This window comes from Pteropus medius, unplaced genomic scaffold (assembly GCF_902729225.1).
Source record: "Pteropus medius unplaced genomic scaffold, Ma_sr-lr_union100, whole genome shotgun sequence".
NCBI classification, from domain to species: domain Eukaryota; kingdom Metazoa; phylum Chordata; class Mammalia; order Chiroptera; family Pteropodidae; genus Pteropus; species Pteropus medius.
Genome location: NW_024347791.1, coordinates 11017427 through 11044573, shown reverse-complemented (window position 1 = coordinate 11044573; position 27147 = coordinate 11017427). Strand labels below are relative to the sequence as shown.

General features: G+C 38.9%; 1 protein-coding gene and 1 pseudogene across 2 annotated transcripts in view; both read right to left on the bottom strand.

Moving 5' to 3' along the window:
- COL28A1 (collagen type XXVIII alpha 1 chain) overlaps positions 1-27147 on the bottom strand; it is a 130435-nt gene that overhangs the window by 3795 nt on the left and 99493 nt on the right. For both annotated transcript variants that reach the window (XM_039878025.1, XM_039878026.1), the window contains exons 28-33: positions 20687-20755; positions 20063-20143; positions 19936-19971; positions 14052-14088; positions 11888-12442; positions 10295-10452 (exon numbers count right to left, since the gene is read on the bottom strand). In XM_039878025.1, the coding sequence (XP_039733959.1) occupies positions 10295-10452; positions 11888-12442; positions 14052-14088; positions 19936-19971; positions 20063-20143; positions 20687-20755 (936 nt within the window). The remainder of the gene's footprint in view (positions 1-10294; positions 10453-11887; positions 12443-14051; positions 14089-19935; positions 19972-20062; positions 20144-20686; positions 20756-27147) is intronic.
- On the bottom strand, positions 3344-3462 carry LOC120615177 (uncharacterized; annotated as a pseudogene).

Below are 27147 nucleotides of genomic sequence, written 5' to 3'. Positions count from 1 at the left end.
ATCCACATGCAGAGCATGAAAGATGTGAGGTTGGAAGGAGTTTGTCTTCATTCTTTTCCTAGTCACTGGTATGAGGCGGGAAAACAACCGCTAATTTCTTTGAACATTTTTTTTTCATGGCCCTTTCCTAACACCAGAGAATTTAACAATATATTCCAAAATATCTACCATGGAACTCAACCAGTTTTGAGTTCAGGAATTTGGGCAGCAGAGGACAATAATATGCTAGAATAAGAACAATAGCAATTACTTTTCTTCTTATCCTATTAGCCACACCCCAGCAAATGTCAAGGGCTATAGGATGCTTAGCTTCTAAGAAGTTCCAAGAAGTGTTTGCTAGCTAAGGAACAAAGGACTATAATTTCAAAAGAAGGTTTGCGAACTAAAATTTTTAATTGTCATCTAAATTTATATGTTATGAAACAAGAAAGAAAAGATGTTTTGCTTTAAAAAAAAAAAAGTCATGTCAATTATGCTTGACTACAGTTGTTACCAAGAGCAAGGTCAATCTTTTATGGGACCAATTCTTTTTTTTTCTTGGACCTCAGCTACATGGAGTTGAATCAATCATTCATCTCAGTCCTGGCATGGAATGGCCATTTATCCTTGTAAGGCCCCCTTTTTGTTTGTTTGTTTCTTTGCTTTTGATTATTTAAGTAGGCAAATCTCTGAGCTAGGTGAAAGTATTTTCGATGCTATCTTACCTGTGGTTCCTGTCATCCTGTGACCAGAGCCAGCTGTCATCATTAGCTGTTCTCTGCCATCTAACCTGCTCTATGCTTTTTTATTCTCCACACTCTCTCCCTGCAACAAGCCTTCCCCCACCCCACCCCACCCTCGACCACACACACACACAATGGGGGAAAGGGTAATCATTTTACAATAGTTAAAGTACTACCAGGTAAACCAGAACAAAGATTTCCATTGGGACTGGTCTGGGCATCAGCCCTATATAAAAGGCACGTAATTCAAATACAGTAGTGAATTTTCACTAGCCCCAAAACACAACTTTTGGCACAAATAGAAGTAAAACTGTGGGTATCTTGGCATTCTTCTTTCTCTCAGAATGATCCTGTGGGTACGTATGACAATTTGAATGTGAACTTTTGTTATAATCATAGAACCAGAGAATTTTAAGGCTAGAGGAAAACTTTCTCAATATCTCATTTTTATTGGGGAATCTAAAGCTCCATATGATGAAAGAACTTCTCCAAAATTATTGGTAAGCCAGTAGCAAAAATCTGAGAAATGCCTGTTTCAGGAAAGAAATATATATATTTTTTTCCTATACATATTTCATTTTAACCAAAAAAAAAGGGGGGGCGGGGGAAAGGTTGCCTGTGGAGTAGTTTATCAAACATAAAGTGAACGAACATTAGGCTGCACTTCAGATATACTATCTGTCAGGTAAAAATGTTCCTTTGAAGAAGTGCACTGGGCAGCATGGTTTTCTTAAAGGATTAACCCAAGCCTTTAAATCATTACCCTGTTCAAGTCATAAGGTCTCATAAGTTATTCTTTACCTCTAACATGTGTTTTCTTTCTTACTCACATCTGGGAATTTTGACTACAAGAGCATTATACCTCAGATTCTTAGAACCAGTGAATTTTTTTTTTTTTTAATAAAAGAATAATTTTATCTTTTGGCTCCATGAGATTTCAGGTTTCAGGTCTGAGCTATTTCTTCTAGGTCAGTTTGCAATATGCATTTTTTCCCTCCTTCATAAGATAGGAACATCTTATATTCTAAGGGTAATACATTATTAGCAATATATGATGCTTGCACAGCAACTTCACATAGCAATGCGAAGAATTAGTAGTTAAGCAAGATTTTATATTTCACTTGACTAGGACCTTAGGATAAAATATAGAAGTATTGAAATATGTTATTTTTCATAATCTATCATGGAGGCTTAGCACCAAGTTAAAATATATGCCATGTTATTATAGATATATTTTTAAGAAAACAGCCAAAATGGAATTATATGTAAGAGAATAATTCAATGATGTTATTTTTATGAGTAAAAAAATAAATTAAATTATACTATAAATAAGTAATGGATAAACTGGCGAGGATATAGAAAAGAGAGATGAGACCAGAGTTTTGAGCCATATTAATATTGGCAAGAAGTGATGAGGTTCTGATCTAAGACTGTAGAAGTTTGGATGAGGAGAAAGGAGTTGCTACAGTGGATAGAGGGATGATAAGACCAAAGAAGACAGTACCAATGAGTGTGGAAGATCAAGCAAGAATAGAGCTTCAGAGGTATGCCAAGTTTCTTGTTGGGTACCTGGCTATCAGTGGGAATGTACTCCTAGGAAGGAAGTCTGGAGGATCAGAATTGTGAACATACTTCATGTTGAATGCCTGGGGGACACTCAGAATATGATGTGCACAGACCATCAAAAATGTCAGTCTGGGGCCCAGGAGAAGGTTCTGGTCGAGGAGGTAGATTTGGGAGTTGTTAGCTTTGGAACTCTAAAAGAGAATATAGAACAAGAAGAGAAGCAGGCTAAAGACAGATCTCAGAAAAATTAAGAGTTTAATATGTACGGGGTAAAGAGAGAAAAGAGAAACCCCAAAAGCAATTGAGAAGGAATACTCAGAAGGGTGGGAGGAGAACTAGCAGAGAGAGAAACCTCAAAATCAAAGAAAGGAGAGGCATGGTGTTACATATGAAAGAAAAAAAGAAGAATATAGCAATAAGGATTTGGTGATTAGGAGGTTGACGGTGACTTTTCCAACAGCGTTTCAGTGTCATATTGGAGTCAGTAGCCTGACTTCAGAGGGTTTCCCAAGTGAATGGATGTGAGGAAGTTGAGAGTGAGAGCCGGAGGGAGAGGGAAGGAGAGTGAGGCTGTTTGTGTGTGTGTGTGTGAGAGAGAGAGAGAGAGACAGACAGACAGACAGACAGACAGAGACACAGAGACAGCGCAAGCGAGCGAGCAAGCGAGCAAAGACTGGCCTGTGGAATAATATTATTATAAAAAGAGGATAGTAGAAAGAAGGATATGCGAACTAGAAGAAGGTTAGGGAATTTTTTAGTTGGAAGAGTGAAGCCCATTAGCTGACTGTAACTCGGGAGTCAGAAATGTTAGCAGGAAATAGCATAACAGTGAAGCAAGGTCCTGGTCTTGGAAGAGACAGAAGGGAATAGGCCTCAGAATACAGGTAGGCGACTAAAGCTGCCCCATGAGAGTTGAAGATAGAGCCCAGGATCATGTTATTTTTGTTTGTTTGTTTGATTGTTTGTTTGTTTTTAGGCAAGGCAACCCTTGGTTGACCTCACAGATTGCAAGGACCTTGTCAACTTACAATCCCTTATTTTTTATTTTATTTTTATGCCTACAGCATCTGGTCTTTCTAGGTGGTCTCCCATCCAAGTACTAACCAGGCCCGACCCTGCTTAGCTTCCGAGATCAGACAGGATTGGGCTTGTTCAGGGTGGCATGGCCATAGACCCAGATTCATGTTTTATGGTGAAGGGGCACATTTATTTCAATATGAAGTCAGAATATTCCCAGGGCTCCAGCTCTTGAAAAAAAAATGCCAGTGAAGTCTCATTATCAGAAGTGGCCTTCTTTAAATGGATCTCAAGATAGAGTAAGAATGAGTGAGATTCGTGGGCAAAGGAGAGAAAGAGATGGGAGAAGCAGCAAGAGTGAAAACTGAGATAGAGATCTCTGAGCAGCTTGTGCGATAAAGATGATAGGGGTGAAATGAGGCAAATGAGATGGGGTCTCACTAAAAGAGAGGATGTACAAAGAGGGGGTGGGCCAGCAAAGTCAGCCTGCTCTGTCAGTTTTCTATAATTTACATCCATTCAGAGTATATATTTCCTCTATGGAAATGAGGAGCTGCATCCTATACTTAAGGTTCGTATTGGACTATATACATCAGGACAATATCAGAAGGAAGGAGGAGAATCACAGCTCCCCTTTTTCCTCTACCACACGTCTCTACCTGGTGCGAGAGCTACCTGGAGGGACTCTTCCCACACTAGCTTGGTTACCTCCATCACCGGTTTGCTGTGGAAGCAACTCCGCAACGGAATCTCACAGCCTTCTTTCTACAAAGAGGAAGAAAATCTCTGCTGCTAGTTATTTGTTATTTGCAATCAGGGAATAATTTATTTATTTTCTGTAATACAAAAATAAAAAGCTTTATGGAAAGAGTAGACAGGGCTTATTTCATTTCTACTCTTTCAGGAGGGGAAAAAAACAGAATATTGTTACAGAAACCAGCTCCAGTAAATACACACCCTGTACGTTGACATTCTTTTTTAAAGTTTTTTATTGGCATGTAATTGACATAAAATATCTCACTAGTACCTAGTTTCAGGTACACGTCATAGTGATTCAAAATTTATATACATCATGAAATGATCCCCACAAAAAGTCTGGTTGCCATCAGTCACCAAACAAAGTTATTAAAATATTATTGACTAGGTTCCCTATGGTATACATTTTATTCCCATGACTTATTTATGTTATAACAAGAAGTTTGTACTTTTTAATTTTATTATGGATTTTTGTACTTCTTAATCTCCTTTGCCTATTTCACCCACCCACCAACTCCTCCCCATTCTGATAAGCACCACTTTGTTTCCTGTATCTATAAGTCTGTTTCTGTTTGTGCGTTTCTTTTGTTTTTAGATTCCACATATAAGTGAAATCATGGGGTATTTGTATCTCTCTGTCTGACCTATCACACTTAGCATAATACCATCTAAGTCCACCTATGTCATTGCAAATGTCAAGGTTTTGTTCTTTTTACAGCTGAATAATATTCCACTGTGTGTGTGTGTATGTGTATGTGTGTATATATATATATACATACACACACACACATACATATATATATATATATGTATGTATATTACATCTTCTTTATCCATTCATCTATTGATGGACACTAATGTTGTTTCCATATCTTGGCTATTGTAAATAATGCTGCAATGAACATATGGTTGCATATATCTCTTCAAATTAGTGTTTTTGTTTTCTTTGTATAAATACCCAGCAGTGGAATTGCTGGATTGTATGGTTGTTTAATTTTTTTAGGAACCTCCATACATTTTGCATAGTGGCTGCACCATTTTACAATCCAACCAACAGTGTATGAGTGTTCCCTTTTCCACATGTCCTTATCATCTTGTTATTTTTTGTCTTTTTAATAATAATAATTCTGACAGGTGTGAGGTGATATCTCATTGTGGGTTTTCATTTGCATTTCCCTGATAATTAGTGATGTCAAGCATCTTTTCATGTGCCTGTTGGCCATCTGTATATGTATTTGGAAAAATGTTCAAGTCGTCTGCCCATTTTTTAAGTGGGTCATTTGTTTTTTAGATTAAGTTGTATAAATTCTTTATGTGTTTTAGATATTAACCCCTTATTGTATGTATTATTTGCAAATATCTTTTCCCATTCAGTAGGTTACCTTTTCATTTTGTTGATGGTTGCTCTGCTGTGCAAAAGCTTTTTAGTTTGATGTAATCTCACTTGCTTATTTTTTTTTTGCTGTCGCCCCTGCCTGAGGAGGCTGGTCCAAAAAATATTGCTAAGGCTTATATCAAAGAGCTTACTATCTATGTTTTCTAGGAATTGTATGGTTTCATGTCTTACATGCAAGTCTTTAATTAATTGCGAATTTATTTTTCTTTATGGTATAAGATAGTGGTCTAGTTTCCTTCATTTGCATGTAGCTGTCCAGTTTTCTCATCAATCTTAAGAACTCAAAGGTTTCGTCAGATTCACTTTACTTATTGAAGAGAAAGTCTTTTTCCAATTGTATATCCTTGTCTCTTTTGTCATAGATTGACTATATATGCATGGGTTTACTTCTGAGTTCTCTATTATATTTCATTGATTTATGTGTCTTTTTGTGGGACCAGTACCATGCTGTGTTCATTATTATAGCTTTGTAATATAGTTTAAAATCAGAGAGCATAAAACTGCCAGCTTTGTTCTTCTTTCTCAAGATTGCTTTGGCTATTTAGGTTCTTTTGTGGTTCCATACAAATTTCTTTGTTCTGGTTCTGTGATAAATGGCATCATTATTTTGATGGGGATTGGATGGAATCTGTAGATTGTTTTGGGTAGTATGGATATTTTAACAATATTCTTGCAATCCACAAGCATGGTATATATCTTTTCATTTATTTGTATTGTCTTTGATTTCTTTCATTAATGTTGACATTATTTATTAGTGCATTTAGAATGATGAAACGTGACTTCATGCAAGAAATTAATATGCTTATTTGCTTCATGGATGCTTACTAGTTATAACCAGTTAGTCTGATTAAATGATGTTGATTTTATTGTTTACTCTCATTTATATCTTGGAAATCTTAATCCAACTGACCAAAGCCAGAAAGGATAAAGTAACATGAAGTGCCAACATTATTAGTTCAAAAAAAAATAATAATAATGAGTTTTTAATGTATAAAATCTTTTTTCGTAACAGTATAATTGATGCCTTTCACTGAAGAAAATCTTCAGATTTCTTTTTTAGTCCAACAGTTAGTATATATTTCATTTGGTCAATAAGTATTTATTGAGCATCTACTGTATGCAAGATAAGGCACAATTTTAGGGTGTGAATGGGACGCAAAGTTTAATTAGACACAGATCATGTCCTCAGGGAATTTAAATCCATTAAGAGAGTTAAAGTACGTATATAAATAATTATTAACAACATAAAATGTGATAAATTCCAGAAGAAAGTATAAATTATCCTGAGATTTCAGGAGAGGAACAGAGTAGAATGGACATACACGTTTAACTTCCCGAGACTAGCCTAAATGAGCAACAGCACAGGGCATTGCTGAAGTGCTATGAATTTAGTAGAATCTAGGAAATTCTTCTGCTTTCTTTGTTTCTCAACACCCACATGTTTAGTACATATCAAGTTCATTCTCAATTAGATAAAATGCTTAAAATGTAAGTCATTTTTTAGAAGTAGAAACCATGGACTTAGATTTCACATAAAAATATAAATAGCTGATATCAGATTTTCTCCTAAGAACAGATTTTGATTGAAAGAAGGAAGGACAGAGACAGGTGTTTCAAAGAGTGTTAGAAGAGACAACAGAGAAAGGGCACGGAGACACAAAAAAAGGACTTCTGAGATTGTTTATTTGTTTTACAGTATTGCCTAGGGTAGGATTGGGAACAATCTGAGAATCAAAAGATTTTGACAGATTCACTTTACTATAGATGTTTGGATAGTCATTATACTTTTAGAGACAGGTGGTTGTTCATGCACAGATATATACATATGTTTTTTATTTATGTGTATGTGTGTATATATTATATATATACATATGACAGAGAGATACATGCATATATGTTTGTTCAGATAAATATCTATAAGGAGCATTCATTGTTTAAAAATTCAGTCTTGCCTTGGTGTTTCTGCAAAGAGAGCCAGGGTGAGAAGGTCTAGAGGTAAAAGGGGCTATCAAAGAAGCTCAAGTTCATTGCAAGCTCCCACTGTCACGGTGAGAGGCATTGTAGGGGGACCTACCTGATCCTCAGTTTCCCTCTATGCAGCTCTTGGTGTTACAAATCCAGACTATTTTGGATGCACTCTTCCTATGCCTTTCCCTTCCCAGCTACTAGAATGATTTATTTGTCATAATCAATTAGCATCACTTGCCTTTCATGGCCATCCACCTTCCTGGGTCATGTTACGAGGCATAGGGTTCCTCATTCTGTCATAACTGCCTTGGATGTCCCTCAGGCACCTCCACTTTACATCGTGCAAACTAAGCTCATTGTTTTCCTTCCAAAAAAAAAAACCATCCTGCCTCCTGTATTGTCCATCTCAGTAGATGGTGTTTTAATTCGCCCTATCTCTGAGCTAGAAATCCATCTGACATCCCCAAACCCCTCCATCTTCCTAACCTCCAATCCATCCAATTACTAAATCCTATTCATTGAACCCCAGAAATGGCTTTCCAGTTCATGTGTCTTTTTATTCTGACTGCTCCTGGCTTAGTTCAGGGGCTATTATCTCTCACTTGGACTATTGCTCCCCATATCCCAGCCACCTTTCCTCCTCCTCCTATTTATCTTTCACACAGAAACCAGGGTTATTCTTCCTGTGAACCAAATGTGACCATATCACCCTTGCTTTAAAAACTTCTCTGCTTTCTCCTGGTTACCTGGCCTATGAATGAAGTTTAAGATCCTTAGCTTGACACATGAAGCCATTTATAATTGGTCCTCAAGTTATTTTTTGAGCTTTAACTCTTACCATTCTGCCACACACACCTTAGGCTCCAGTTAGACTGAACTTGTCCTAATTTGAAATACTGTGCCCTTTGGAGTTCCCCTTTGCCCACACGTTCCTTCTGCTGGAAATACTGTTCCCCCCTATTCTTGCCTTGTAAAAAGCCTACTCATTCTTAAAACTCAGCTCAATGCCACCTCCTCTGTAAAGCTTCCCATTATTCTGCCCTGAAATTAATTGCTCCATCTCCTATGCTTCATCCACAGCTCTGCTAAAGTTCTTAATACTTCTTCTTATACTTATCCATTCCCTGATAGATCATGGACTTCTCTTGGGCAGGAATTGTGTCTTAAGAGTCACCACCTAGTACAGTAGTAAATAATCAATATATTTTTTGGAATTCATTGATTAAGAAGAGAGCTCAGTTTAAGTACCACTGGCTGGGTGAAATCCGAGTTTGCTCTTATTTAGAAAGTCTTTAGAAAGGGACATGGCTTGACTAGGGAGGCAACAAAGTGATATGTCACACAAGCAAGGAAGAACCCAGGAACATTCTGTGCTTAAGAGACAGACTATATATTAGATAGATAATACATTATTGTCTGTAATTTAATTTAAAATTCTCATAAAGACCTGGGTCAGCAAACACTGTGGGTCAAATTCAAGTCTTCATCTGCTTTTTGGAAATAAGTCTTATCTGAACACAGCCATGTTCATTCATTTAAGTATTGGCTGTGGCTGCTTTTGTACTTCAAAGATAGAGTTGAGTAATTGCAACAGAGATCAAATGGCCTGCAAAAACGAAAAGATTTACTGTTTTGCCCTTTTCAGAAAGAGTTTGGTGATCCTGATATAAACCATGTAGTATAAATGTGTGTGTTAATTTTGATCTATAATCAAGAGGCAGTCTGTTGCCCTAATTGAAACTACCCGTCTCAGAGATGGTTAGTATTTATTCAAACAGAAATGCGTTAGAGGCCTTTCTGTTCTTTTTTGAACATAGTATAAAAATCTAGTGAGTCCTGTTGTCCCCTTAGGAATTACATCCTAGGCCTGATTTCTGAATGGTCCCGAGTCCAACTACTGATCTAGAGGTTTCTCACTATTCCCACTAGACAGCTGAATCCCGAAGCTAGAATATTGTTGCATTTGCTCATAATGAGTCTTTCATATCCATGACGGCTTTATAAAAGAACAGGCCAGGGACTTCACTGAGCTTACAGAATAGGGTTGTGAATGCTGTGTGCCTGCTTCCTAGAGGATGTCTATATGTGTAGTACAGCTACATCTAGGTCTAATTTAGTTATAACCTGGTGGAGAAGAGACTCCAGTACTCAACAGTAATTATGAGAAGCTCGCCAATTGTCACCTAAAAGAACGTAATAGTTGTTTGTGATCCGATTGACTGAGTCAGTATCCAGAAGCTTGCTGTGAAGACAGTCACATTTATCTAAGGAAGTTACTTTCATGCATATGTGATTGGGCAGCTTTGAAACAAAGCATCCACCTTGCACAATATGCATGCATAGCCTCCCTCCCAGTCCCCACACTGGAAATAGGAGGTGGAAGCTAAATGAGCAAGAGTGTGGCTTGGAGTGTGGGAGAGTGGCAAGCTGAGCATGTGTGCACTTTGAAGAAAATTGAGAGATTGCAGAGTGGGAGGTGGGTACACAGATGAGGGAGAGTTGTAACTTGTATTAAAGGATCTAAAAGCTGGCAAGTGGGTGATTCAAATAGCACGATGTTAACTGTTCTAGTGTACATGACGACGTTGGTGGTGGCAGAGGCATAATATAAAAATATTACTTGCAACATTTAATAAATTATTTATAAAATATAGAATATTTTAAAATTTCGTATTCATGCTCACAAGCCCCAGAGCTATTTCAGAACTAGAAATCTAGAGGCAAAGTGCTAATATTTAGAGCCAAGGGCCTAAAAATACACATACATCAGCTGATTCTTGTCAGTGCAAGGCAAGATGGTCTTTGATGTAAAACAGGCAGAAAACACAATGTTAAGCTCACAAATTAAGCAATTATGACAGTTACTTACCAACTCAGAAATTTCTTTCTGAGGCTCCAGAGTGGATTTGCTGAGTTCTTCCCCTGATATCCCAAATCCAGGTTGAAGTGCTGGAGAACCCAAAACTTTAACAAGATAGGAATCAAAATCCTCACAATGTTTTTTAAACAATCTTTGCTTCAGGGTGTCTTTTAAAAGAGAAGTAGAAAAGAGAAATAGTAGGAGTAATGAAACATTATTCAAAACCTTTTTAAAGAGATCTGCACTCTTCTTAGAAATAAACACTTTCCCATCACCTGAACTCAACTGCTAGGTGAACTAAGTTTTAAAGCGCTTTTACATCATCTGTAAGAGGCCATCTAAAATAGTGTAATTTAATTTAATAGTATATGAGGGCCCAAATAAGCAAATGAATGACTTAACTGCTTGCTTAGCTAAAACATCAATTAACTGTGAACTACTCTGTGGAAAGGCAAGTCTCACCTCTGATTTTAGGAATAGCAAAAGGCCAGCGAGTACAAAAATATATCACTCACTGGCTGGAACAAATTACTAACTCCTTTAGTTAAGAGAATAAAGCTCTTCAATTATTAAAATATAACCTGTCTAGAAAGTGGGAAGGTTCTGGGCGTGGCGTGCTATCATTAGGGCCAGCCATTCTGGTACTTGGAGAAGGTCGGGAGCAGCATGAGCCAGGAGGTTCTCTGCCAGGCCACATGGGTCCCCACTCCTAAGTGGGTGGAGAAGGAAAAATGAAACCAAACTGAAGACTGCAAACACATTAAGCGTAACTTTTACTTACTTCACAAGCTTGCTGGGTATGGGCCCTGCCAGAATGAGTCATTGGTTTCCAAAGAATTGTAACATGTCTCATTGTAAAGCAATACTAGCCATACATCAATCATAGGTGAGTCAGTGTCTTAGAATGCCTCATTAGGAAATGCCAGTTCATGCGAAAGGGTAAAGTAGCATAGGGGCACCCATCAGATTGGCATTGACTATATGATGAATATTCAAAATGTTGTTAAGATAAACTCCTGACATCAACCTATTTACTCATTATATGTTTTCATAAAAACAGAATAGAACATTATCTGTTTTCATAAGAATAGAGAATAGAGACTAGAACAGAAAATAGTATAGAATAATCCCAGTTGCTTATATCTTTCCTACTTTAGATTATCATAACTTTTTTTTATGTATCATATACTATTTAATTCATTTTGATTCTATGGTTATTTCCTGTCTTGCTGCTCGCTTGCACTATCTCTTATTCTAGATAGGTAACTTTTTGAACATCAACTAATCTTAGCAATATCCCCACATTTTATTCTTTCTTTTCATTCATGTCCTTTGACCATAGATACCCCTAGTTAACTCCAAGACTAGCTCAGCACTTACTATGAGTGAATAAAGACAAGGAACTGTACTCTCTTAACTAGATGATAAAGACAAGGAACTGTACTCTCTTAACTGGATGTTTTTACTTCCTGGAGTTTGCATGTTACAATTTAACGTTTGCATAAGCCTCTTTAGCCTCCTGATTTCTATTTTTCTCAGAATAATCCAGTGCTGTGGTACTTGGAAGAACTTAAATTCCTTTACTCTGGAGCTGAGTCTTACCTTGCAGGATAAGGAAGTCATCAAATTGATAAACATGCTCACTGTCTGGGTCAGTAGCAATTAGATTCATTTCTTTGTGGAACATTTCGAAGTTGGGGTCGTTTTTCTTCACCACCCCAATCACAAATATTTCCACATTGATGTCCGTGGCATTCTTCACCACCTCTTTTAGATTTTTTTCATCTCGGCTATCTGTCTGCCCATCAGTGATGACCAAGGCCACTTTCTTTACACCTGGCCTTGCAGCTTCAAGCATGTTGTTGGCTGCATGGAGAGCTGTGGCTGTGTAGGTGCCTTCCCCCAGATACTGCATGTTGTCCACAGCCAGCTTGATGTCATCCTTGTTGGAGAACTGCATCAAATCTGCCACCTTCTCCACCTTATGGCTATAGTTGATTATGCCTATGTGGGCTGTGGTGAGGTCCAGAGCAACCTGGTCAATAAGAGTCTTCACAAAATTTTTGATGATCTGGAAGTTCTGTAGCCCCACACTTTCTGAGCTGTCAATCACAAACAGCAGCTCTAGTGGAGTCTCTTTGCATTTGGGCCCACAACCTAAAAGATGAATATTGAGATAGAAACATTGCAGGAATGAAAAAACATCCCCGATTGGTATCAGATTGGTGGGGGGAAAGGAGAGGCAGGCAAAGATGAATCTGAGATCTGGGTTGTTACTTTCCTTTTCTGTGACTGTTAACACAGGTGACAACTGTCTCCCTTCTGTTTTCTATACTCGACTTTTTTTCAAAAGTAATTTATTATCAAAAAAAAACATAAAAAACCCAAAACACTGAAGATGACAAAATAATAAACACTAAGTGCCAATTTCTCAGATTAAAAACTAAAATATTTTTAAGAGTTGGCATCCTCTGTGTATGCCTTCCTGATTATATTCCCTTCCCTCTCCTTAAGAGATAAGCACTATCCTAAATTTATTATTCCACAATTTGTATTTACTCTGAATCCGAAAGCTTATATTTTAGCTTTCAACCATGTCCTCACATGAAAATGGAGATTTGTTCATTGGCATGGCCAGTGGGTAAAGTAATGGGATGAAAGTTTTTAATGATGGTGGAAAGATTAGTGCCTTTATATGTACACAAGAATAGCTACCCCCGGCTACTCTAGTTTATGTCCCCAGTCACCCATGATGTTGACTAAGGCGACTCCCATCTTATCAATGAGGCCAGCAATCCATTCATACTGTTAAACCTTTTGAGGATAATGAGAATACTGGTCAATAAACAACTTCTAAAGCAGTTGTCAGAGTCACCATCAGGCAATAAGAATGATCAGGGTTCCATTGGTTTATCCATATCTTTATGTTACCCAGTAACCCTACCACAAAAAAATCATGAGGAAACGGTGCTATTTTTACTGGGCTTCCAGAACTCAGAAGCCATGTCTAAACTGGCCTGTCACCAGGCACAGTCCCAGGCTGGTTCTTAAAGTCTTTGAGTGGCACGCTAGTTCTGGGGTTCTCTGTATGGAAGAACAAAGATATTCCTCCTTCTGTCCAATTTAAACACAGAAGCTTTTCTTCATTATTCCATTAATTTCTTGCCATTCGTCTCATCTCTTTTCTTTACTTCCTCTTTTTGGTAACTATTTTAATTTAATGTATTTAAGCCCTAGAAGCATTTATATAGAGTTGTAAAGTAAGACGACCCCCGGACACTGTCCTCCTGCCTTTGAAGTGGAACGCACTCTAGAAATAATGCTGACGACTCCATTCAGAAAAATTTCTTGCTTCAGGAAAACACAGACACATAGCCACCAGCTAGGCTGGACTCAGATACCATTTAGGCCCCTGTGGTCCTGCTTCCTTTGTTGTTGTCCCTGCCCCAAGCTCAAGCTCAGGTAAATGTCACTGAATGTAAATGAACAAGCTGTGTTCACGGAAGGCCTGGCTGCCCACAGACTCTAGGCCAGCATCTTCACACTTCATAACCACCCCAGGAAGATTTTCTTTTCTTAAATCAGAATTCCCACAGCCCCTCTCCCTGCTTCCTTTCATTTTCCCATTGACTTTTCAAATGAGCTTCACTTTCTCGTGAGCTATATAATATACATCGTCTGGGTGAACACATTATCCTGACCAACACAGAATATCGCGGGGTTGGTTTTTAAAGTGATGATTTTTTTCTTGATAGTCAAATCTTACCACATATTTCAAAAATAAGTTTGATAATTTCTTCTCTCTGGAGGAAAAAAAGAAAAATGTATTAATTACAGGACCATTTTTTTCCCTATAGCCATAGAAGATATATCTTACTACAATCAGCATTGGGTCATTTGTTTTAATCCTTCCACTGTAGAAAATAAAATAAATAGCACAGAGGTTAAAAGTTGGCCATAATATGTCAACTGAAATATGTTTGAGTTGTGAGATGTAATAGCTCAGACTTTTTGAGTTCAAATTGTGGCTTCGGTATTTGTCAGCTGTCTGACCTTGGACAGAAGGTAACCTAACAGGATCTGTGTCTTAAGGCTGTGGTGCAGATTAAACAAGGTAATGTGCACAGAGCTCTTAGCACAAGGTCTGGCAGGCCAAGTACAGTGTCCTCCTGCTCGCCCACCTGCAGTTTCACCTTCCGTGGTTTCAGTTACCTGCAGTCCACTGCAGTTTGAAAATATAAAAAATTCAGAAAAATTCAGAAATAAGCCATATGTTTTAAATGCAGGCCATTCTGAGTAGCAAGATCAAATCTCTCTATGTCTCACTCGGTCCCACTTGGGACGTGAATCATTTTATCCAATATATCCACGCTGTACAAGCTCCCCAATCGTTGGTCACTTAGTCATTGTGGTATCGCAGTGTTTGTGTCCAAGTAACCCTTATTTTACTTAATTATGGCCCCAAAGCAAAAGAATAGTGATGCTGGCGATTGGGACATGCCAAAGAGAAACTGTAAAGTGAAAAGGTGAAAGTTCTCAAGTTGTTAAAGAAAAAAATCATTTGCTGAAGTTGCTAAGGTCTACAGTAAGAGCAAATCTATCTGTGATATATTGTGAGAGAGTGAGAAAGACCAACAACATTTACATAACTTTTATATTGTTTATAAATTGTTATAGTTGTTGTATTTTATTATTTTTTTCTTCATCTCTTACTGTGCCTAATTTATAAATTGAACTATATCGTAGGTATGTATGTGTTAGTTGAAAACATAGTATATATAGGATCTGGTACTATCTGTGGTTTCAGGCATCCACTGGGGGTCTTGGAACATATTCTCTGCGGATAAGGGGAAACCACTGTACTACCCGCAATGGCGTGGGCAGTGAACGTATTCAGTTACCTGATGTACTGAGCAACCAAGACAAGCACCAGGGCCAAAAGAGAATTCATTCTATGCCGTATCCACTCCTCTATGCCTGCAGCACTCCCCAATTTCTCAAGTCCCCTCTCCAGTTTCCAAATACTCTCACTCTGGCTCTTTCATAAAGCGTGTGATGTTCTGAATGCTCTTTCCTAGTCCTGCCACCCATCATCCCCTTCGGAAGGGCTGATAATCCAAGAGGAGCTGGATGCTAGAAGTAAGTCTGCCAATGCTCTGCCCTGAATTCTATGCTTCCAAGTAACTGGGATGAGAATGAGGAAGGCAAGATTCTACATTTGCCAAAGATGGGAAGCTGACAGGGATGATCGACTGAATAGATGAAAGAAACAGAAGCCCAGAAAATCTAACAGGAAGGCGCAGTGGACCTAATCTAAGAAGATAAAATTTAACAGTTGCAAAAGTAAAGTTTTAAAGACAAAAACCTATAAATGGAAGAATTGGGATGAAGGTGGCATAGCTGGTGACATGACTTAACAGAAACATATATGAGGAATATGCAGAGCATTTTAATTTAATTTTTTATTGCAAATAAGTAGAAGCCAGTGATTCCAAGTGGCTACTTAAAAACTCCTAAAATTATATAAAATGAGAGAATCAACAGGTACCTTTTTTTGAGGCTTCATCATGTTTTTTCACATTTAGAGAGGCATTTAGTAGATCTGAAACTAGACTGTGTCTAGAAAGGGAAATATTTATATATTTACTTTTTCGTATCCAGAAAGGAGAAATGTACATATTTATGTATTTATGTTTAATTGTTTTACAACTGAAGAAAATACTATATACCACATTTTATGATTATAGTTTTTCACTTAACATTATAGTGTGATAATTTCCCATATTACTAGTGTTCTGAAAAACTTGATTACTGATGTGAAATGCATGGCCATTTTAAGACTCCTGCCAAGCCGCCCTGCAGAAAAGTTGTAACAGTGATACCTCTAACAGCAGTATATAAGAAAAGCCTGTTTTATTTTTGATATACAATACTGGTAATTATTATTTTATAATCTTTGCCATCTGATAGAGAAAAACATCTCATTCTTTTAAATTGTACTATTTGATTATTAATGAGGCTAAATTTTATTTTATACACATTTCCACGTCGTATTCTCATGGCATAGTCTTTGTCCTTTGTCTATTACTCTTTTAGAATATTCGTCTTTTATTGACTTGTAAGAATAATTTATATATCAAATTTGTATTTTAATTATTTTCAATATACTTTTAGGGGATAAAAATGTCTAAAATACTTTAAGTAGTCATATATGTACATTAATCTTTTCCTCATATACTTTGCTTTTAAGCGACTGGTATAGTTTTATTCTTTCCACTAAATTGCTGAATGACTACTTTGGTTATTTGTTGCCAATGACGAAGGCGTAAATTTATACTCCTCAAAAGATTCACAGTCTAGTAAGACATAGACAAATAAATAATTTTGTAAGTGCTGTGCTGTTGGATTGGAGCCAAGGAACCATGTTGGTCTGCAGAGAATTCTAGGGCTGGAAGAGTGGGGATGGGGCTGTGGTCCAGAGAGGTAGACTCTGACCAGGTTGGGCTGGGGTGGGGTGGGGGGAAGAGAAGAAGGAGTATTCCAGGCAGGAACCAAGCACACAAAGCACAGTGCATTACAGTACTTGAGTAAACTTATGTCTAAATGCATGTGGCAGAAAGAATGACAGGAAATGTGGAAGACAGTTGAACTCCTTGTGTCACATTGAAGAGTGTGGGCTTTATCCTGGGCAGTGGGAAGACACATGGCCTTAAGCAGAAAAGAGATCTGATGACACATTTATTTAAGAAAGGCAATCGTGGCAGCCAGTGGAGGGGTTTGAGGTTTCTTAACAGTTCAGGCAAGGAAAATAATGCCAGAAAGTAGTGGTGATAGTGATGGATCGGAAGGACTGGCCTGGAGAGATATTTCAGAGGAAGAATGAAGGGGGTAGGTGAGTAATTGGAAGACAAGCTAAGGAGAAAGGAGTCTAGGAGGAGGCAGATGATGATGTGCACTCTCAGAGACAGGGAAGAATGGAATAGGGGCAGGGTGGTAGTTAATGAAGATCACTGGGTTCGGGTTGGGCCCGGCTGAGTTTGATGCATCTATGAGACATCTAGCTGGAGATGTCCAGAAGGCAGTAGGTATATAGGGTCTGGTGCTCAGGGGAACAGTGCAAGCTGCAGTCAGATTTAAGAGATGCCAGTGTACAGGCTGTTGAAACAGGGATGGCAGACGAGATTGTATGGAGTAGGGCTTATCAACCTTTTTTTAACCAGTATGCCTCCTCTCACTTACTAAACATGTTCTTTCCTATGTTTAGAATATAGAAGCAATATTTTTTAAATTCTCCATGCAACTTTATTATATTTCATTAGCCTTTTCAAACTATAAATTCTCCCTGCCTTTAATGGCTGTCCTTCCCTGAGAGTTTGAAGACAGGAAAGACTGAGGACAGACGCTGAGGAATGCTAACATTTAAGGGACAGGTAGGGAAAGAGTCTTTTGTTGAAGCAATTTTGTGTGAATTATTAAAATATTGATCATCCCTGTCAGCTTCCTGTCTTTGGCAAATGTAGAATCTTGCCTTCCACAAATACCAAAGGTATTTGCCTCTTAAAAAAGGAATGTGTTAGTCTAGAATAAATCAGCTATTGATAGCTGTTTGGAAATATATTTGATCAGGAGAGAATGGGGGTGGGGGAGGAAAGAGCCCACCAAGAACAGCTTTCATGAGGGAGCAGCCCGAATTTGGCATCAGACAAGACGACTCTGGCTATAAGGGCTCTGCTACTTGCTAGCGAGGTGACCTTGGGCATATTGCTCAAACTTTCTGTCTTCACTAAAGTGGAGATAATACTACCTACCTCATGGAGCTATCGTATGGATAACGTGGGGTCTTGGGTAAGAGAGGCCTGTGGCCCACAGCCTGTCCCCTTCTCATTGCACCCCATCCCCACCAGTTCTACATTGCATAGGTCCTTGGCCAGCATTCACGTGGTGAACACAGTCCTCACTTCCAAGCTCTGTCCAAAACCCCCCAAAACAGCTGCCCCTGGCCACTCCTTGGGTGGGCCCAGGCACACAGGCCAGCACTGTCAGCTCCCCAAAAGGGGCCATTTAGGCTGGCAATTATGGGATCCCGTGTATCCAGAGAGTGGTATAGAGGGGGCATGTGCTCCTTGCTTCCCGAGGCCACAAGGACTCCTCACTGGGGGGCAAGGGGAGCAGCTGGAGAAGGACTAGAGGTCCCGAGTGGACCTCCCAAGCACAGGCCCCCAGGTACCCTGCAGTACAGGGGTATGCTGATGTGAAGGAGCCTAACATGGTGCCGTTTGTGTACCTGAGTCTCATTGAATGCAAATTTTCTTTTCCTTAATTCTTTCCCTCCTGCTAGTCCCCTTTTCTAGAATCTAGAAAGCCCAGTTTAGCAGAATGACATCTCCATTTCTGAGATCTCTGCCTCTTGGCTAAAAACCTTCTGTTTAAGAGGTAAAAACCTATCTGCACCCAATATCACCATATGTCATTTTGTGGGCTCTGGACCCACATATCTACTTCTATCTTAGCATTTGTCAAACTGCAGGTGAACATCCTTGCTTGTCTTTCTCTCTACTGGGCTGCGAGCTCCTTGAGTCCAGAGACATCTTATTCCCTTATTCTCTATTATTCCAGGACCCCAGAGCCTATCTCAGAGCCTGAACAAATGAATACATGAAGGAAATCAGTCCTCCTCCCCATGCTGGAACAGGAGGGAGGGTATAAACCTATGGGGAATGTTCTTCTGGGCATTTTACACACACTCTCCTCTGCTATTTTGGGAGAGGAATTGCTGCATATGAAGCTGCTTCATCCACCATAGGCATCTGCGTGGGGTGGGGGGTTGAGGGAGTCTCTGAGTTGTGCAGAAGAACAAAGAGGAAAAGGCAGATGGGCCATAGAAAAACACATGCAGTTCTGTTTGTCAGGTGCCTAACTCTCATCTCTCACCTCCACTACCTGTACAGCCCCCACACACCTGGGGTCGCCCAGCGCAGTGTCTAGGATCAGCACCCCCAGACCACGACCCTCCAAAAAATCAAAAAGGGAAAAAAGAGAAGGCTCCTATTCTCCACTCCAGGAGATATAGTGCCTTTAAGTCAGAAAGGAAGAATTAGACTTTGCTATAGAAATTCTAGAACTTTTCCACCCTAGGAGACTTTAAAGAGCTGGTTTTTTGTTCGCAATGGTGTAGGGAGATGGAAAGGGAAATATCTGTAGATGCTTCAGAAATATTTGAATAAGTGAATCAGCACATAAAAATAATCCCAATTTTGTAATTGCTGTTCTCAGAGCACTTCCTAAAAGAACTAGTTAGGAAAAAAAGGAATCCCATTCTGAAATGTGAAGAACGATGTAAAATACAAAGGCATTTGGTCCTTTGGCTTCCTGTAATCATCTCACCTCGTTACATTTCTACCAGGGATCAGAAGGGAGTAGTCACACATCTGCACCAGGAAACCAGATAAGGCTGCCAGGTATTGTTTCTCCCTTGTATTCAGATTCACTTTCCCCCTGCGTTTAAGTAAACATTGGGCTCGTAGCGCTGCTATCATTTAAACAGCAACCGGAGCTCTGCATCAAAAGAATTCATACGTCTGAAGCTAAAACGTGAATGTAATAATTTCATAAGCACAACTCCTCAGTTAGCCTTGAGGATCAATACTCACTGTAAGTCCTTGGTCTCCTTTTGGTCCTTGTAACCCCTGGTTAGTGGAAGAAGAGTCACAGTCAATATAGGTTGTAACTAGTTAATGTATCAAATTACAGTAAGCTTTTTAAAATATCACTTCTTGCCTGTTTTCCTGGAGATCCGGGTTCTCCAATTTCCCCTTTATTGCCTTTCTTTCCCACATCGCCCCGTTCTCCATGCTCTCCCTTTATAATACAGTGAAAAGATAAGTTTAGAATGGGAATTTTTAAAGCCAAATAAGAAAAATTCTAAAATTTGGTTTACTTAAACTGGGAAGACCTGTAGTTCTTGTTGATGCAAATGTATGATAGGAAAAAAAAAAAAATTGGGAGAATTTTATTTACATTCCTCCCAGGTACCATAATCCAATTCATGATGAACCAGAGATCTCAGAGTAAAGAGACCTTCAATACCATTGGACCAGCTCCCTACCTTCAGGAAGTTCACCTATTGCATAATTTGATGCCTGAGCTATCTTTTATCATCTACATGTTATGTTGTAAGGATTTATTCCTTATCAGCTGGCTTTTGATAATGAAGAAAATGAGATTTTATAAAGTAAGCATGTATGAAGTTAGGAAAGGAAATGCAAAAGGATTCACATTCAAATGGATTTTTTTCCTCCGAAAGTTGAGAAGAGCGACAAGTCTTATGAGAGCTCTTCCAAGTTCAAGCTAAGCTATTGAGATCCTGAACCTATGCAGTTTTTAAAATCCTGAAATACTTACCTTCTGGCCTGGGAGGCCACGTCCTGTCATACCCTTTGACCCTGGAAAGCCTTGAGGTCCTGGTTCCCCCTAAACACAATATAAGAAAGGAATATTCCTGTTAATTTTCCAAGATAACTCAGAATACTTTTTGAATCAGATATATCCTGGCAGTTTCAAAACTGCATTATAGCATTATCTAAACATGGGGGAAATACATATATATGTCAGATGAGCTCAATGCTTTGTTAGAAAAAACTTAACCTCTGAGTGTAGGGTAGAAGCGAGACAGCTGATTTGTGGAATTTGCCTATTTCTCAGTGGTGTAAATACTTCCACCTTGGCTGATTTCAAACTAGGAACATGATGTCAATCAGTTCACAAATAACAAACAGCTATTACTTCAGTTATGATATTAATAGTAATTTTTACAAACTTCTTTACATTTTTCTAAACTTTTTGGTATGTTAAAGGCATGTATTAGCTTAATAGTGCAGAGAAAGAGCATATAATAGCATCTTTCCCCAATTAATGCCAAGGAGTTTTTATATAATTCACCATACACTGTTCTATCCCTGATAATTTGTAGCAACATGAATCTATTTATCTAAATTTAGTGCCTCCTTAATTAAAAAAATAAAAATGTTTTCATTTCAGGACTTTTAACTTTCCTCACCATATCTTAATATTATCTCCTGACCCCCTAAATCTCCTCCCCCCAAAACCATGCAGGTTTAAAGTGTTTTTATGAAATAAGAACAGTCACTAATGAGCCATGGTACTGATGCTGTTTGGATCCTATACTCAACCACTTTGCAATGAGTCTGTGGCAAAGGTTTGAAGGACCATGGGATCCTCGGATCTAATTTACATACCTTCAGCATCTTTCTCAAAGGTATCCTAACTGTGCCCACTAGAATTACTGGTATGCTTAATTTAAAAATAAATAAATAAACAAGCAAACAAACAAATAAGTAAATAAATAAGAGTCAGGGATGAGGGTAGGGGTAAAATGTGCATTTTGCCATAGGTTTAATAAGAAGGCAGGATGGACTTTAGATGGTTACTTATGGAAGCAGCCTCAGAGGCTCGCTTAGAGACCACTGTAACTTTGAGTATCAGTATTCCTGAGCCCCCTTTCCCAGTTCTTGGGCTTTAGAGCTTTTTTAAACCAACAGAAACTTCTCATTTTAAAAATGTTATAATGAAATATTTTTGACACACAAAATTTATGTGGAAAAAGACAAACATTCACCTATATACCACCAAATTAAAAAATGAAATATTACAGATACCATGAAACTCCCGATACACCCGATCCCATTCCCCAAAGGAGAGAGGAAATCTCTCTGAAATATTATTTTTGATATTTTAAACTTGATATGTGATATTTATGCATCTAATTTGTATTTTAAATCTCAGCATTGTCTATTTGCAATTTATCCGTGAACATATACGTAGTTCTAGTTTGTCAATTTTCTGTGCTGTACACTATTCCATTAAATAACTAGACTACAATTTATCCATTATCTTAGTGATGGACATCTAGATTGTTCTCAGTATTTCTCTATTATAAATAATGCTTCAGTGAATACTCTTTTATATCTCTTTGTGTCTTGCACACATCCCTAGGAGAAAGCCCTTTTATTAAAAGAAATCTTATACAGAAGAGTGCAAAATAAAATGAATACAAGTAGAGATTCTCTTGCTGAAGTGAAGCGCTCAATCTTCTTGCACTCATCTCTAGCCCTTCACAGCGGGTCGACTTGGTTGAACTCTTAGGAACTCTGCCATGTTGTGTTTCTAAATGAATGTCAAGTGTGGGAATGCAGTTTGGCCTCCTCGATTCAGCTCTCGAGGACTTAGAACAAGTTCCTTACAACGGTCAGATTGCAGAGAACACATTCACCGAGTGTCTTCTTCACCCTGGTAACCCTTGAGTCTAGCAGGATGCCATAGCATAGAGGGCCCACAGTGATTATTTAGCAGGGCTGTGCGTAGATGTCCCAGGCTTATCCAAGGAGACTTGCCTCCCAAAAAGGAATGTCCCTCTCTTAGTTGCTTAGTTGGTTAGAGGAGACAGGCAGGGATCCTTGGTCTTCTTTATTCTGTTTGGAGTCAGGAGAGAACAGTCTTTTCCCACCAGGACACCTGGTGGTGTTGGGAGCTCCATAACCCTGGATAGGGATTGGTGCCAGTTACATAAGCCCAAACCAGTAAACCAACACAGAGATGCCAAGCTGGAGATTCAGGCAGGAGAAATGAGAAGAGAAAAATCTGTTCTGTTTCCAAAGATTGCACTGCTGCCACAGGTGTGATGAAGAGGAATAGGTGGGAATGTGTGGCTAACACAGACCAGCCTCATTACTCTTACTGAACAACATGCTGTACTAAGAGTCGATCTGCAGACTCATCTGGAGTATAAAGACTAGAAGGGTCTGCCTACCTATAGACTAGGTGGCCAGCCCACAGAGTGCTGTGAAGGACGGTGGGAAGATAGCTGCCTGAGGGTTTCCTATTCTCTGTTCTAATTTAAAAAAATATATTTAAAAAAAAAAACAGAAAAATTATAAGAAATCCTTTTAAGAAAGATGTATCAGTAAATGATACTTTGGCATAAATTAGATTTCTCAGGTTATTTTCGTAGAAGTGAATGAGGACATCTTCATTCAACCATATACCTGGTTAGAAGGTAGTTTGGGGTTTTCAAGGGGATGCATGAGGCTCCTGGTTGAGGGGTCAAGAGGGTTCCTAGCCAAGTGTAAGGGAGATTAAAGGTTCATGGGAGAACACTAAAAGGAAATCTAAGGTTTGCTTTGTCCCAAAGGGCAGAACAGTGTGACAGAACAGTGTGGCAGAAAGGAGCTGAAATTGTGCTGTGAATTATCACTGAGAATCATATATTTAGACAAAGCGGGTCCAGAAAGAACTCAAAACCTTTCTGACAATTATTCAGAATAACTATTTCTTTTATAACCTCTCAGATTCCTATTGCAGCTAATATAGAAAATGTCCAGTAAATGTTTATGATTAACTAGCTGCCTTTAAGAAATGACACAATTTCCTAACAAAGTTAAAAGCTGCTATGGCTTCATTGGTGTGCCCTGAGGGAAAAACTTCAGGGTAGCCAATTATCATATTAGGATCAGCTCCATGTCCAGGTATTTATTTTGCTTTACTTCATAATATAAACATTTTATACATAATTGTTAACTGTAGCTATTCCAGGCAGCTGGGTTTCCCCGTAATAAAGTTTTTTGTTGTTTTTTTTTAATCATCAGTTTTCTTTCAAGACACATGAAGGCTTTCTTTCTGTAACTTTCAGAGCAGCTATGCCTAAAAGCCTTTAGCAAGTAAGTCCATGTCTTAGCTTGGTAGAGGTGTGTGCTATCCAATCAGATTCCCCCACCCCTTACAAGTGTCAGGAAAATGAGAGACAATGATTTCAGCATGGGTCAAAAGCAATTGCAGGAAAGACCTTGTCTGTCTGAAAGTATAATTAAATCCAAATGTCAAACTCAGATTCTTAACTACTATATCTCACTCCTGGATCTGTCTTGATAAAGACATGATCGTTTTAATTTTTCAGATGATTGCTTACTCTCTCGGAGAGAAATTTCTAAGGAGAATGCACAAGTACTTGAATATTTTAATAGATTTTTTTCATTACTGATATTAAAATCATTAATAGATTTCTTTTCATTACTGAAATAACAGTTTTTTCTTTCTAAATGTTTTCTCAGTAAGGTCAAAGTCATAGATGATATAATATATATATATATAAAATGGATGTTTGGCTTCTTAAAGTGTAGAAAACTAGAAAAGGCTGCTTTCGTCCTTAAAACAACAACAAAAAATGCTAACGAATCTATGAAATCACAACTTTCCTTGAATCCATCATTGAGCTGTGGTTGCAGGGCAACCAACTAACTCAAAATCTAAGGAAACACAGGCTCCTCCCAGGAGAGATGGGACACTGGCTGCACTCACCTGCTGGGGACGTCAGTTATACACGCTGGTAAGAAGAATTCAGTAAACATTTTTAACAAATTGCTAAAGTCTGAGTGTGGTTAGTGTAAGAGGATAGAACCCGTGGAAGCTTCAGGCACAAGGGAAATGCGCAGCCACTCACATGTATTCCTCTGGGGACCTCACCAGTTCTCAAGAGAAAGACTGGAGACGGGAAAGTCTGGGAGCAGTTCCCTGGGGGTGCAGGCCTAGGGAGGCCAGCAGCAGTCCTCCGGGGAAAGGCACGAAGCCTGCTATGGAACAAAAATCTTTAGCTGCTGGCGAAAGTGCAGCAAACACTGTCACTTTTAGGGCACAGGTGACAACTTAAGACACCTGGGAGAATGGATTAAAACCTGCAGGAATGTGCCCCGGGCCCAGACCTTGAGAAACGCAGTCCTGCCTGGGGAGGGTCGGGAAACCCCGTGCTCAGCTCAGACTGCTAGAGGCCTCCTGTGTGTCTGCCGGAACTCGCAGCACTGTATGTACTTAGAAGGAGGACTTTTTCTGACTAACAAATGAAGAGTATTCTTTTAAAAATGAAAAAGAATTAATGGAACACTTGGCAAACCGAATAAGGTCTATAGATTAAATAGTAGCCAGTCACGTGTGGCATGGCGTCTCGGTCAAGGACAGACCGCATACCCCAGGGTGATCCTATAAGATTATAATGGAGATGCATTTCCTGTAAGAAATACAAGGATATGTGGTTCAGGAGGAATTCCTTTTCTCTGATGGGAGCAATATCTGTGCGCCTTGCCAATATATTCCCTCTCACTCACAGCACCTTAATTTTGAGTGCAGATTGCCTCCCAATTAGCCAGCCACTGACTTGTGTCAGCACAGAGGAGCCTATCCCCACAGTGCTACATGTTCAGAGGGCACTTATAGCCCTCCCAGATCTAACCCGATGGTCTTCGGTGGATGTCACCGTAAACTCTTTGTTGGGGACCTAAGATCCTATACAAGGACACAGGTCCACAGGAGCTACCATAACAAGTACTTAAGTGCCACTACCACTCTAGTAAAAGCTTTCTGTGGTAGCATGGAGCCAGCCTGTCCCTGTACTTTGGAAATATTTTCGGGTTGTAATGATGTAAAACATAGATAAGTTTTATTTCTTCCATCAGTCCAATGCCAGAGAGAGCCCTTTGTGTCAGATAGGGTCAATGGAACCAAAAACAAATTTCCAAAGTCAAATTTTAGATCCTCCATTCTACATCCTCTCCATGTTAAGCATCTTCTTTTTTATACCATAAAGTTCCTTAACCTCACCACTGCTCCCACATGCAGTACCAAAACCACATGGCCATGACAAAACCCTACGACCCTTTATCTCATCTTGATTTCTATTCCCACTTATCCTCAGGCCACCTTTCACTCCCTCTTGACAGTCACTATTATGGTGATCTATGTCTCACCCAGCCAGTTTCTCCTTGATATTTCCCGTCAGTCCAGCCCACATCCCAGTTCATTGAGCAGCACTGACAACTTCAGTGTTCTATTTCTGACTCTCTTGGAAGGAAGCAGGGAGAGGGCTGTGGGACAGTGTTATAAAGTCTACAGTAGTTACAGTAATATCCTAGGCCTTCACATGCACTCACCACTCACTCACTGACTCACTCACAGCAACTCCCAGTTCTGCAAGCCACATTCACACTAAATGCCCTATACAGGTGCACCATTTTTTACCCTTTACACTGCATTTTGACTGTACCTTTTCTATGTTTAGATATGTTTAGATACACAGATACTTGCCACTGTGTTACAACTGCTTACAGTATTCAGTAGAGTAACAGATTGTACAGGCTCATAGCCTAGGAGCAATAAGCTATACCATACAGCCTAGGTGTGTAGTAGGCTATACCATCTAGATTTGCATAAGTGCACTCTGTGGTGTTTGCATAATGATGAAATCGCCTAATGCATTTCTCAGAACACATCCCTGTCATTAAGCGACACAGGACTTTAATAATTTTCTGATGTTTATAATTTTACTCTGTTCTATAAGAGGATGTGCTTGTTTGTATAAAAATACTAAAGTATTTAGGGGCAAAGGGATATTGTATCTGCAACTTACTCTCAAGTGTTTTAGGAAACTTATAATGTGTGTTAACACACACAGAATTTTATAAAGCAAATACAGTAATGTTAACATTTAGGAAATCTGGGTAAAGGATGTATGGGAATTAATTCTGTGTATTATCTTTGCAGCTAGTTTGTAAGTCTGAAATTATTTCAAAAGGTAAACATTAATATATTAAATGAATGAATGAATGCACTGAATGGTTGCAAAAAGATATAATCTATCAAAGCTACAGGAGGTGAAGCATCTGAGTATCCAAGTACTTTACTTACCCAAAGATTGAGAACCCGTAGGCTAAAGGAGCACCAAGAAACCTAAAGCAAAGTTACGGTTGTAGGTTTCTCCATACCTAGAGAAAACTTCTGCTCTTTGAATTTAGGAAGTCTAC